The sequence below is a fragment of the Bos indicus genome, chromosome 6 (genome assembly GCF_029378745.1).
Source record: "Bos indicus isolate NIAB-ARS_2022 breed Sahiwal x Tharparkar chromosome 6, NIAB-ARS_B.indTharparkar_mat_pri_1.0, whole genome shotgun sequence".
In the NCBI taxonomy this organism is placed as follows: Eukaryota; Metazoa; Chordata; class Mammalia; order Artiodactyla; family Bovidae; genus Bos; species Bos indicus.
Window position 1 is genome coordinate 100,224,645 of NC_091765.1, and position 12,336 is coordinate 100,236,980.

A 12,336-nucleotide genomic window follows, 5' to 3' on the forward strand; every position below is an offset into this window, starting at 1 on the left:
CTTAGTTGTGGCATGTGGGAATTTAGTTCCCTGACCAGGGATCGAACCCTGGCCCCCTGCATTGGGAGTGGAGAGTCTTAGCCACTGGACCACTAGAAGTCCCTGCTCTTTTTTATTTTACAATAGAAGTTAGTGAAATAGAAGCATTTGCTTCTACTTTTTGGAATTTTCCTTGATGTTAATATTGCCAGATGGCATATTCCATAAAAAAGTGGACATTTAATGGTGTTTCAAGTTTACAGATTTTGAACTAGCACCACCAAAATCATTATTCATTTGGAAAATTTCATCATAGCATATTAACCCTGACTTTACATGAACTAAAGCAGCATGAATTCCACCATCTGTAATCACCTCCCCTTCCCACCTGCTTTTTCCTTTTTTGTAAATGTATCTCTAACATTTCTCAACTGCCTTGTATTTTGCAATATGTAAGCCAATTGTTGGGGGGGGGGGGGCGCAGGGAAAGCTCCCTATGGTGCACACTTATTTCTGAGACTGTTTATAGATTTCACAGGCTGATGAACTCCTTTGATCAGGTAAAATGCTAATGGATATTAAGGTTGTAAGTGTGAACTCTGAATAGATTATTATGTTTTTATCTGATATAGAACTTCAAACATACTTTTGTAACTTAAGGTTTTGGGAGGTAAGGAGGGGACAAGGGATAAATTGAAGATTGGGATTGACATATATACACTACTACATATAAAATAGATAACTGATAAGGACCTGCTGTATAGCAGATATAGAGTTCCTTGTATAGCACAGGGACTCTACTCAATACTCTGTAATGGCCTGTATGGGAAAAGAATCTAAAAAAGAGATATATTTATATGTATAACTAAATCACTTTGTTGTACAGCTGAAACTAACAACACTGTAAATTAACTAGACTCTGATAAAAATTTTTGAAAATACTTTTTAAAAAAAGGACACTGTTATAAGAAGCAATGGAGTACACACGGTTAAAAAAAAAAGAAAACCTATGGTTATGTAACTCAAAAAGTATATATCTCAGTTATATAGTGAATGGTCTCATATTTAAGAGAGCACATTCATCTTCTATTTTCATATTTTTGAAGGTGAAGGTGAAGTCGCTCAGTTGTGTCTGACTCTTTGCGACCCTGTGGACTATAGCCTACCAGGCTTCTCAGTCCATGGGATTCTCCAGACAAGAATACTGGAGTGGGTTACCATTTCCTTCTCCAGGGGATCTTTCCAACCCAGGGATCGAACCCGGGTCTCCCGCATCGGAGGCAGACGCTTTAACCTCTGAGCCACCAGGGAAGCCCAATTCATATTCTTAAATGTATTCAATTTGAATGAGTGTTGACTTCATAAAAATATTTTATCAAAGTGCTACAGGCTTAAATTCTTAATCAATTATTTACTTGGGAAAAATGGATGAATAATCAGAGACTGTACTGCTAGTCTGCTCTGACAAAAGTATGTGCTATTAGAAGGCTGCAAAAATATGGGTGGGTTTTTTTTTCTACAGAGTGCACTAGTATGAGAAATTATAGTGCTTTAAGTTAAAATTTACAAAGTATGGCGTTTTTGACAGAATGAAATAGCTTTGAGAAAAACAAAACTTTAGGGAGCAATCTTTAAAAAATCGTGAACAACTATATATTAGCAGGTCTAAGATCTACGATATTCTAAATAGCAACAGGACAAAGTGGAGTCAATTAGCACAAGATAGACGAAGCCAGGGTTTTGGCTGAGAAAAAAAGAGGCACTGGAGCAATCCAAGTCGTCTCATGTTACACCATCTTCTCACTAGAAGACACACGCGCCAAGTCTGCTTTATTAATCTTGGTTTCTTCCATTGTTGAGAGAATCATGTCTCAGTCAAGAATGTGAAAGCACTTCAACTGTGAAGGGGTTTCTCTTCCTCAATTTGCAGTGACTTTACTGGGGAAGACTGCATTTTCCCAAATGTTAAAAAAAAAAAAAAGCATGATTCTTAAATCATGATCAATTTATAGACAACATTTTTCTGGTCAGTGCAAAAATCTGAATGAAGGCTTTAGGAAGGGCAACTTGTCTGAATAAAAAGAAATTTAAGGGCAAATGCTGTCTGTTTTTTACTGGCGGAACCTGTGATGAAGCTTCTCAACATAACTGGGATGATCTAGACACTCGGGCTACTATTATTCTTTGACTGTGCTCTGCATTTCTTCAGAGTACTGCTTAGTGGCTGTGTTATTTTATTTACTTAACAGTCAGATAGTGCTTATTCTGTGCTAGACACTTTTCTGAGTACTTGACTAATTTTAATCACTTAATCCTCCTAATGGCTTCTAAGATGGAGCTGCTATTTTTCTCCATTTTAGGCGTGAAGAAAGCAGAACCTAAAGAGGTTCAAGTGGCTGATACTAGGTTATCAGCTACTGACCGGGCAGCCGGCTCCAGGGTCTCCAACCTAAACTGCTTCACTGTGCGATCTCCCTGCTTATCTTTTCATTCCATCGCCACCATCCTGACAATGCCAATGTAATACAGTTCATTGAATTTTCTAGATCAGGTATTTTACGTAACTGATCTAATAAGAGAAAATGCTTGCAAAAAAAGAAGGGAAACTTGAGACCGCCACGACAAACGCTGACTTTTGAGCACTCACCGCCACGTTGGTTTCCTGCTCCGTTTCTGGCACGTAAGGGTAATGGTTATAAAACATATCATTTCGCACCATTTTTTTCCTCATTCTGCAGGGACCCTCTGTCATCTCCAACATCCACTTGTCGAGATGGGAACCAATGGGGGGGCCCCAGAGTCCCCGCTCCCGCAGCAGCTCGTACTCGATCTGGCACCACTCTTCCGTCACGTACTTCAGGGCATTTTGCTGACGCTAAGGGAGTAGGGGTGGAGGGGAGTCCAGGTTGGTTTTCAAGCAAAAGCAGGAGCAACAATTAAAAGTCTATAAACAGCTTAAAACCAAGTTAGTATTTGGTAACAGAACCCAATCCACGCCATTTCAGTCAATATCATAAAAGTAAAATTATACTTATTTATGGCTAAAATACGCTATTTTGTGAGAAGGTGGAGTTTTAGTGATGGCCCAAGGGGATTATTTTAGCTCCAAGTTCCGTGGAAGGTATGTACAGGGTAGCTTGTGCGGTACGCTCGACCAGAGTGTAGAAGAAACTTGTAACTCAAGACACAGGGAAGATGGCAATATTATTTATGAAAACACAGTGTAATGGCTTGTCCAATGCGAGATAAAAAAGACATGAATTTAAGGCTGAATCCCCTTCCCTACCCTAGACTGTAAAGCAGTTACCAGAACAAGAATAAAAGAAAATCTACAAAGCCAGGTCAAGAAATATTGCCAACACACTAGATACCTGCTGATCTCCGTAACATTTCCAATACTTTTAGGTAAAGAATATACACGTGCAGTTCTGATAGGGAACTTAACATTTATATAAAAAGAAAAGGATAATCATTTTTACTTGGCCACTGGGAGAAATTCAAATCAACTTACTGCAAGGGAAACTTACGACTTGTGGAATAACTTCTTGCTATTGTCAAATGCCAAAATGTGTAACATTTCAACAGTAGATGCTTATGACTAACTTTATCTAATGATTCATGAAATATAAGCATATACTTTTAAAGTCTAGGAATAAAGATCTCTTTATATAACTAACCCTAATGGTTATTGAAGAAGTCATCTTGATGTTATATGATACTGTAATAGTACTTATGTGTTCCTGACGGGAGGAAATCACCTGTAATAACTAAGTATCTAGTATCATGCCCATAAAATATTAGCAGCTTATCATTCAGAAATCCTTAATGCATATAATTTAGCTGCCATGGAAATATTTAGGATACATTGTCAAGTAATTATGAATTAATCAAGATTTCACTGAAGTTTTTATTGACAAAATTACTAAGAACTTGTAATAATAAAAAAAAAACTTTATGTTTTAATTTTTTAGAATTTTAAGAGACTTCTCAGAGACTTTGATGCACGTTTATAATCTCTGTATTAAGTCTGAAAAAGGGATCTTCTGACATTTTAATTTTTATTAGGAACAAACACATGAAATATGATGGTCATGAATGTTATTAGAGTTCAGCTGTGCTGATCTCCAGTCTGTCACTTTTTAATGCAGTTTGCCCAAAGGAACTTCCACTCTTTCTGTCTTAAAACCAATGGCCAAAGTAGCTGTTGCCAGGAATAACTAAAAACATCACCTTTGATTATGAATGCAGTTCAGCAACTTACTCTTAAAAGCAGGAGGAAGATAACAAGGGGAACAGTCTTTTCTCACTTGAGAAATGCAAAACAAACCATTATTATGGTTATGACTCTTACCTCCTGGTATTCCTTATATTGTGTGTCTACCAAGTCACGAACAACAGCGATGTGTGTAAACATCCACTGAGAAATCTCCTAATAATGGGTGGGAAAAGAGTCTTAATATTTCATGGATTTTCTGAAAAAGAAAATGTTAACTAGCCTTGCAATAAGGCAGTTAGTTAAAATTCTATTAAAGGCATCACAACATCTCAAATATCTCACAAAAAACTGTGAAGGATGAATTATCTGATGAATCTGATGGAGGCTTATGTGATGGACTCAGATCCCAACACCCCAACCCCTACTGCCCCTTCAAGGAAGGGCTCACTGCCACAGCTTCTGGGTGTGCTGTCCGTACTTCAGGGATCATCTCAGCTGCAGAGAGCTGCCGTGTACCCCACAATCACTGCCTGATTTGGGGGCAAGCGGGCTGAGCCATTTCAGCTCAGTACAACTCCGCCAGGTCACTTTGGTACCAAGGCTCCACTTGGGTCTACCTGGTCTGTCGCCAGACCTGCACTGTACCCTGACATTTCCCCATAAGCAGTCCTGCCTCGTTTTTATCCCTACCACAAATATCAAAGTGAAAGTGGAAGTGAAGTCACTCAGTTGTGTTTGACTCTTAGCGACCCCATGGACTGCAGCCCACCAGGCTCCCCCGTCCATGGGATTTTCCAGGCAAGAGTACTGGAGTGGGGTGCCATCGCCTTCTCCACAAATATCAAGGGCACCCCTAATAAGCAGCTTGCATACTAAACCCTCTCTCAGAATGCGCTTGCTAGGGAGCCCAACCTGACACATGGAATGACTCGTACACATGGTTTCTCCCAGATGCTTTTCACTGCTGCCACTGAGATTCTGAGATGGCCAAGAGTATGAGGAGGAAGAAATTAATGCTGGACGTGGAGGGGTCAAAAAATAAAAATAAAAAATTGGTGTGTATAATAAAATTATTTAAAAAGTCATTTTGTTATTGATTTAAAATTTATATAACTATTAATAATAGAACTATTGAATGCTTGAAAAAATTGGGAAAAACTATAGTCTGATCATATATCAATATCTGAAATCTCATCTTATATTCATTCATGACATGGATCAAATATACAACATTCATAGTGCAACTGTACCATAATAAAATGGGAGAAGACCCCATTACCAGAGTTATCTCTCTGTCCGAAAGCAAAAATGTACAGTGTCAATTCAAATCATATGCTTGTATGTGTTAAGTGTATTATATAAAACACTGTAACTAAACCTTGAAATACAAAGTTCTAATATCATTAATAAAACTAAACGATGTACCTGGGTGGAAAGGCTGTGTTTATGAAGCCCGCTTTCCTTTCGATTCCTTCTTGATCCCGTTAACTTGGAAAGACCAAAGCCACTGCTGACACGGGACAATTTGGATTGTGTGGTGGGCATTAAAGCTTCTCCTCGACTTATGCACTTCTTTTCATGGGCTACAGAATTAAAATTAAGAGTATTTTACAATTTTTCCATGTATTTACTCGCCTTACTTTTAATACTTTCTCATCATAGTTACAAAGCACATTTCTGTAGTTATCAAAAGCATCTGTAAATGCTGTCTTAGATACAACATTTACTTATCTTGTGTAAGGATACCTGCTTAATAATTATTGTACTGGCTGGACTCACATTTGGCTGAAAACTCATAGCTCTGCAATGCTATGCAAATTTATTTTAACTGTCATCAATTTCTTTGTTAATAACAATTCACAATGCCCTACCTAGAGTCCATGGTGTTGTGTATACTTTGGAATTTAAAAAGTTCTGGATTTTAAAAAGGTGATACGGTATGTATACTATATGTTATACAATACCATCTGAGGATCTAGAGTATTAAACCATAATGAATAAAATAATAACTAATATTTCTGCAACAAAATGTATGAATATTCATGCCTAGTAGGAGAAACAAAGATAGGTTAGGTTTTGCCACCAAGTGAGTTCTGACATCAAATTAATAATAACATTTTGGATTTTTAGGGTTTTGGCGCTTTAGAATTATAGATAAGGGATATGGAGTCGTAGCCAAGATGATGACCATACTGAAGTTGTGAGCAATATATTATTTACCATGCTCATAGATACCTCGATGTATAACACATCTCAGATTAAAAAAAAAAAAAATCTAAGAAGAAAAGCTTAATTTCAGTATAATCATTCTGAAAGTGAAAGTGCTCAGTAGTGTCCAACTCTTTGCAACCCCATGGAATTCTCCAGGCCAGAATACTGGAGTGGGTAGCCTTTCCCTTCTCCAGGGGATCTTCCCAACCCAGGGATCAAACCCAGGTCTTCCGCATTGCAGGTGGATTTTTTACCAGCTGAGCCTCAAGGGAAGCCTGATACAATATAATCATTCTAGAATGGTCTATACTGTATTGATTTTCATTTCTACTGCCATCATAATATCCTTTGGGGAAAGTTTTAATTTCATATCTAAAGGGCACCCATATAGGACAGTCATGTTTAAGTCTCTTGGCCACATGGTATCTGTAAACGTTCTTACCTAGATGATTCTGCCAGCACTTCAAACTAGCTTCTTCGATGAGCGGCCTTGCTATAGCTATGTCCACGTGGCCTCTTTCATTCACAGGTAGAGTGACTTTGAAAAGCTCCTCCAAGACTTGTTTCTTACTATGAATTAATTCCGTCCAAACTCTGTTGACAGCTTTTATGAGAAGCTGACGCCCTAGGAAATGAAAAACAGCAAGTGATCAAAAATAATACAAAGGTAGTTAGTATTTTTTTAATTGTTTTACATCTAAGAATTTCAACTTAGATGTACAGTACTTAATCATCCAAAAAAAAAAAAAAAAAAAATGTTTCACATTATAGCCAGCTCAGTTAAAAAAAAAAAAAAAGAAAGAAAGAAAATGATTATTCAGATAACCAAAAACGTGGCTGGCTACTTGGAAAATTTAAAGTAACTTTCCATTCAAGCAAAAAGAGTGCATTTTAATTTATAAAACTGGAAATCACATATACATTTTATTATCTAGCTTATATTGAAAGAAAAGAATATACTCCTCACTTAAAAGTAAATTTTAGATCTAAATATTGGGTTGGCTAAAAATTTCCCTTGGGTTTTTCCATACTATCCTATGGGAAAACCTGAACAAACTTTTTGGACAATTCAATATTTAAGTACGCTCACTAATAAGTTAACTGTTCTTGAATAGTTTGCAAAAGGAAAGAAATGATAAACTTTTTTAGAATTTTTACTATTAAATTCCATCTTACTTTGGACTACTGCTCTAGACCAGTCAATATCTGGCAAGCAGCAGGATCACTTGGGAGTTTGTTAAAACAGATTGCTGGTCTCCACCTTCCAGAGTATCTGAGTACTGAGTACTCAGCAGATCTGAGTCAGACCAGAGAATCTGCTTTTCCAACAAGTTCCCAAATGATGCCAATGTTTCTAGTCTGAGCCCTTCACTTGGGGACCAGTTTTCTAGACTTAGTTCCTTGGGAGGAAACAATCCCAATTTCTTGGGATTCAAGAAATTTTAGTGAAATAACAGAACAAATTAATGCTTAAATGAATGAAAGAATAAGAACTGGACAAAGGATAAAATCATATGTAGAACGACCACACTATATATTGCTGGAGAAACAAACACTTCTGTAATTATCTAATCTTTTCAACTGAACATTGTTGGAAATTAGAAATCAGTCCACCCGAAGACTTCAATGCATGGAACTTAACAAAATCAGTGGGAGAACTAGATTAAAAAAGAAAGAATAAAAATGGTAGTACTGACAACTTGTCTCAAGCAGTATCTGCCTCTACGGTGATTGGCCTAATACTACCAAGAGCTGGCTCTCTTAATGATAAGCACCAGTTTAGTGTTTGTGTTACTACTTGTACAAATGTATCACCAAGTTTTCCAGTGTTACTATGAAACGTGGAGGGCAAGTGTTGTCAGTGGTTAGTGGTTTACCCATCCCAGCATAAGGACATACACAGCCAGCATGTCAGTGTATGTTGGTGGGTGTATTGGTATATGCTCAGGTATGCCCTAGGGGAGACAGATTGTCAATGTTGGCAGTTTCTGAAAGTTAGTTTTTTTGGCTATATCTTAACACATTATCGACCAGGGGATTTTTGCAGAAACTAACGCCTGTGGCCAGTGATTTGTTATGTAAGTGAATACCGAAACATCTCTGGTCAATAATGTTTGGGTAACAAAAGATGTATTAATACATTTCTGGTTAATAAGCTTGTCAGAAATGAGTGGAGAGAAAGGTGTGGGGGGGAAGTTGAGACAATTACCTTCACTAATATCTTGGCTGTAACCACCATCTGGTTCAATGTCCGAGGGGATCATAATATGCCATGTAGTCATGCGGGCTTCTGCTTCCAGTCCAAATCCATCCACATTGCTAGAAAATTCCAGGCAGTTTAAATTCTATGAAGGAAATTATTGTAGCTGCAAACTGTAATGACTATTACTCTGCAGACACCAGTGAATGCTGGCTCTGTCACAAAGTTCCATTAATGGCAGACAGACATTGGGCAGACTCACAAAACAGAACTTCTAATTTATCACAGAAATGTCATTTTTAAGGAGTGATATCACAAATCCACTGGACTAAATGTAATTAAATTAAATTACAGCATTAAGATGAACATATTATTTCAGATGCTTTTTGATGACTATTACAATTTTTACCTAAAAATTGCCAAAAGTTCACTTATGAACATTTTCCTCATATGTCTGTGCTCCCTCTCCCATCTCTATGTCACCACTCTGTGCTCCAGCAGCAGTGGAATATGCGCAGTTTCCTATGCATTGTATTCTTTTTCCCTCTGGGAAATCACGCAGGTGAACGCTTTCTTCTGATACCACTTTTCCTGGTTTTCTTGGGACGGTAACTTCCTCCTCAGCCAGGTTCACGCTGTAACTCAGCAGGTGTCTCTCCCAGGCAGAGGCCACCTGGCACATGCTTTCTCCCTGAGTACCGCGCTTCTAGCAGAGCACTTAGCACATCTGACTGGCTGTGCTTAGTTACTGGTCCTCCCTCCTAGACTGCGAGCTCCAAGACCTGCCACAGGATCTGACTTACTCATATTTCTTCCCAGTCCCTAACTCAGTGTCTGGCCCCCGGAAGACACCAAACAAATATCCGTCAAAACAATCAATGGAAAAACACTAATTTTACCCATATTGCATTTATTTACTGCATTCCTATCCTTTTACTCCTCTTCACCTCTGACAGCGTGTATCTAAATTACTTTAAAGTAAACAATCTTTTTAAAAGTATATATGACACATGATGAACAAAAAGAAAAAGGAAATTAAAGCAAAAAAAAATCATTATCTCATTGCAAAAATTTTGTTTTTTACCTTCTCATGAAATTTTAAGTAAAACTGAGATTACAGAGAAAAGAAATGTTATCATCAAAGAAGTATTAATAAAATAAAGACCAGTTTAAACTGAACCTAAAAGTTACCTCCCAACATGCAGGTTAATGAGGCAGTGAGCCAGACAGCTGATGAATTCTTGGTCGTGGTTTCCGGGGCCCAGGATCAAGTTCCTGTTGACAGTCAGGACCCTGAGAGAGTCAAGAAGGGCTACTTGCTGCGGGACGGTTTTGTGCGCCCGGGAGAACTGGTACAGGATGGTCCTGTTGAGGCAGTGATAGACTGCATCCAGTGACAACCCCTGGGATCTTCTCTTTGACTAGAGAAATGAGATACTTTACTTAGTAAAATGGGAAAAACAAAAACGAACCCCAAAACCCTGCTTAGCATTCACACATGAACATTTATTAGATTTACTGTGTACCAGACGCCATGCTAAGTACTGGGGTGCCGAGTTATTAACATAAAAATACAAAGCACTTGCTATTACTAGGTTCTGAGCCCAAGAGACACATAAATGTGATGTCAGGAGATGAGTGCTATGTGTAAATAGACCTCCTGGTGAGGAGAGCTGCCAGCCTTCCTGGGAGTGAAGCAGCCTCCCTGAGAAAACGAAGAAGTGCCAGCCAGATAGCATCTCCTACCCACAAGTTCTGGCAGGGTGATCGGCATCTACTCAAAATTACACACAAAAATGACCTAAAACATTAGTAAAAACTTTGTTTGATGTTCTACTTTCATCTTACTTGAGAACTTTTCTCTGACTTACATACAAGTTTATTCTTAAATTCTCAGGTGACATGAAAGAACCTCTGCACCACATGCCAACAACACATGACAAGGGTCTTTCCTACGTGCTACATCGTGTTGAATGAGATTTGTCGCTTGTGCCAAACCAGGCAAAGGCACCCCAGACAGGCAGTAAAATGACATTTTCAAAGAAACAGGGCTCCAGTGGACTTTGTGCAGATTCAACTGCAAGAAGAGAATACTCCTTTAACAGCAAATCTTCATGTTCTGTAAGCCTTTCATCATACTATAAAGATCTATCAAATCCTGTTAACATAAGGTCTTTAAACCAAAGGCAAGTTATTCAGCTATGAGTGTAGCAAAGAGTGGTATCAGCGGGGAAGACAGTGAGAAGCCCATAGCTGGAGAGAAAGAGGATGCCAGGCCAGGAGGTAACGGGGAATGGTTATGATACAAAGGTTTTATTCACTTTTAATAAGCTGAGCTTCACATTAAATGTCAACATTCATTATCTTATTAGTTACAATTATTTCCAACAATTTTGACACCCGAGGAAAGTTTCTCAATAGGAAAACATGTACTCTACAGCTAATATGACAATGGATTACCTGTGCAATTAGTTGAATTATAAAATCTATAAGAAGTTTAGATTCTTTGTTGAACATGCCTTGCCAAAGCTTGTCCACCACACGTTGTGTGAAATAAAACACATTGTTCACCAATACCTGGTAGCTTCCTCCACTGGTGATAGGAAGAGATGCATCTTCTCCTAAATTCCAACAGGAAAAAAAAATGTCTAAGAAAATGCATATCAACCAGCCCGAGACCAGACCCTTAAACAAGTCAGGCGAAGGAAAAATGAGTACACCTACTATAATCAGAAATAAGACTCCTAACTTTATGGACCACTTGAAGGAAAATGATGTTCATGGCCAGAAGTCATGATAAATGTTGAAAGAGATACTTTCTGCAGGATAAAAATGTTTTGGATGCAGACTGTGAACTTTCTGTCTTGTGACAGTCTGTGATAAGAAAACAGTTCTTCAACTTAAAGTCAGTGATAGATGGTCCCCCTTTGAGAGAAAAATTGTCAGTTTATTAGCTGTAAATTGATACTGTGTAACTAATAAAGGATAAAGGAAACCACTAAACTTTCTCTTTTTGAATATACCTTTAAGCACAACGAAGTAATTTTGGCGGAAGAGAGATCCAGAGGAATTACGAATAGCCAAGGGGTACCTTTCGCCCCCTCCAGGATCCTTATCAGCACTGTTTCACTTCCATAGCTGCCCCAGGGTCTTGAGTGTGCCTGCTGTGTACATACTGCCTCAAGGCTAATCCTCCTGGCTCCGCCTCCAATGGAGCCAGGAGAATTAAGCCCCTCCTTTCTAGAAATTTGGAGTTTTTACTGATTGCAATTATTATTCCTGCCTAACTCTAAATTACTACATGATGCAAAACTTTTCATTGTGTGTCTTCATGTAGTAAAACTGATACTATATAAAGAACATTGATAGCAGTTTTATTTCTAATTGTCTCCAGCTAAAAACTACTGAATGTCCATCAACAACAAATTGGATAAATTTATATATTCATATAAAAGGACATTACACAAAAATGAATGGACTCCTGCCACATGCAACTATGTGGATAAATCTCATGAACACAGTATTGAGTGTAAAAAGCCAGACTAAAGAGAATACATGTTGTGTGATCCTGTGTGGATAAGGTTCAAGGACAGGTGAAATGAATCTGCTGTTTTAGAAGTTGAGGCAGTGACTCAGAGACTAGTAATTGGGTCAAGGAGAGGGGAGTTTCTGCGGGTGCTGGTAGCGCATTTCTATCATTTGTTCTTACAGAGGCATGTTGTCTGGGTGG

At 38.2% G+C, this 12,336-nt stretch overlaps 1 protein-coding gene across 7 annotated transcripts in view; it reads right to left on the reverse strand.

Annotated features, from left to right (window-relative positions):
* Window positions 1–12,336, reverse strand: part of WDFY3 (WD repeat and FYVE domain containing 3) — a 283,525-nt gene that overhangs the window by 59,251 nt on the left and 211,938 nt on the right. For all 7 annotated transcript variants that reach the window (XM_070791719.1, XM_070791718.1, XM_019963046.2 and 4 more), the window contains 7 exons: window positions 11,067–11,227; window positions 9,798–10,027; window positions 8,616–8,725; window positions 6,849–7,031; window positions 5,621–5,778; window positions 4,331–4,408; window positions 2,627–2,854 (listed from right to left, as the gene is read on the reverse strand). In XM_070791719.1, coding sequence (XP_070647820.1) covers window positions 2,627–2,854; window positions 4,331–4,408; window positions 5,621–5,778; window positions 6,849–7,031; window positions 8,616–8,725; window positions 9,798–10,027; window positions 11,067–11,227 — 1,148 coding nt within the window. The remainder of the gene's footprint in view (window positions 1–2,626; window positions 2,855–4,330; window positions 4,409–5,620; window positions 5,779–6,848; window positions 7,032–8,615; window positions 8,726–9,797; window positions 10,028–11,066; window positions 11,228–12,336) is intronic.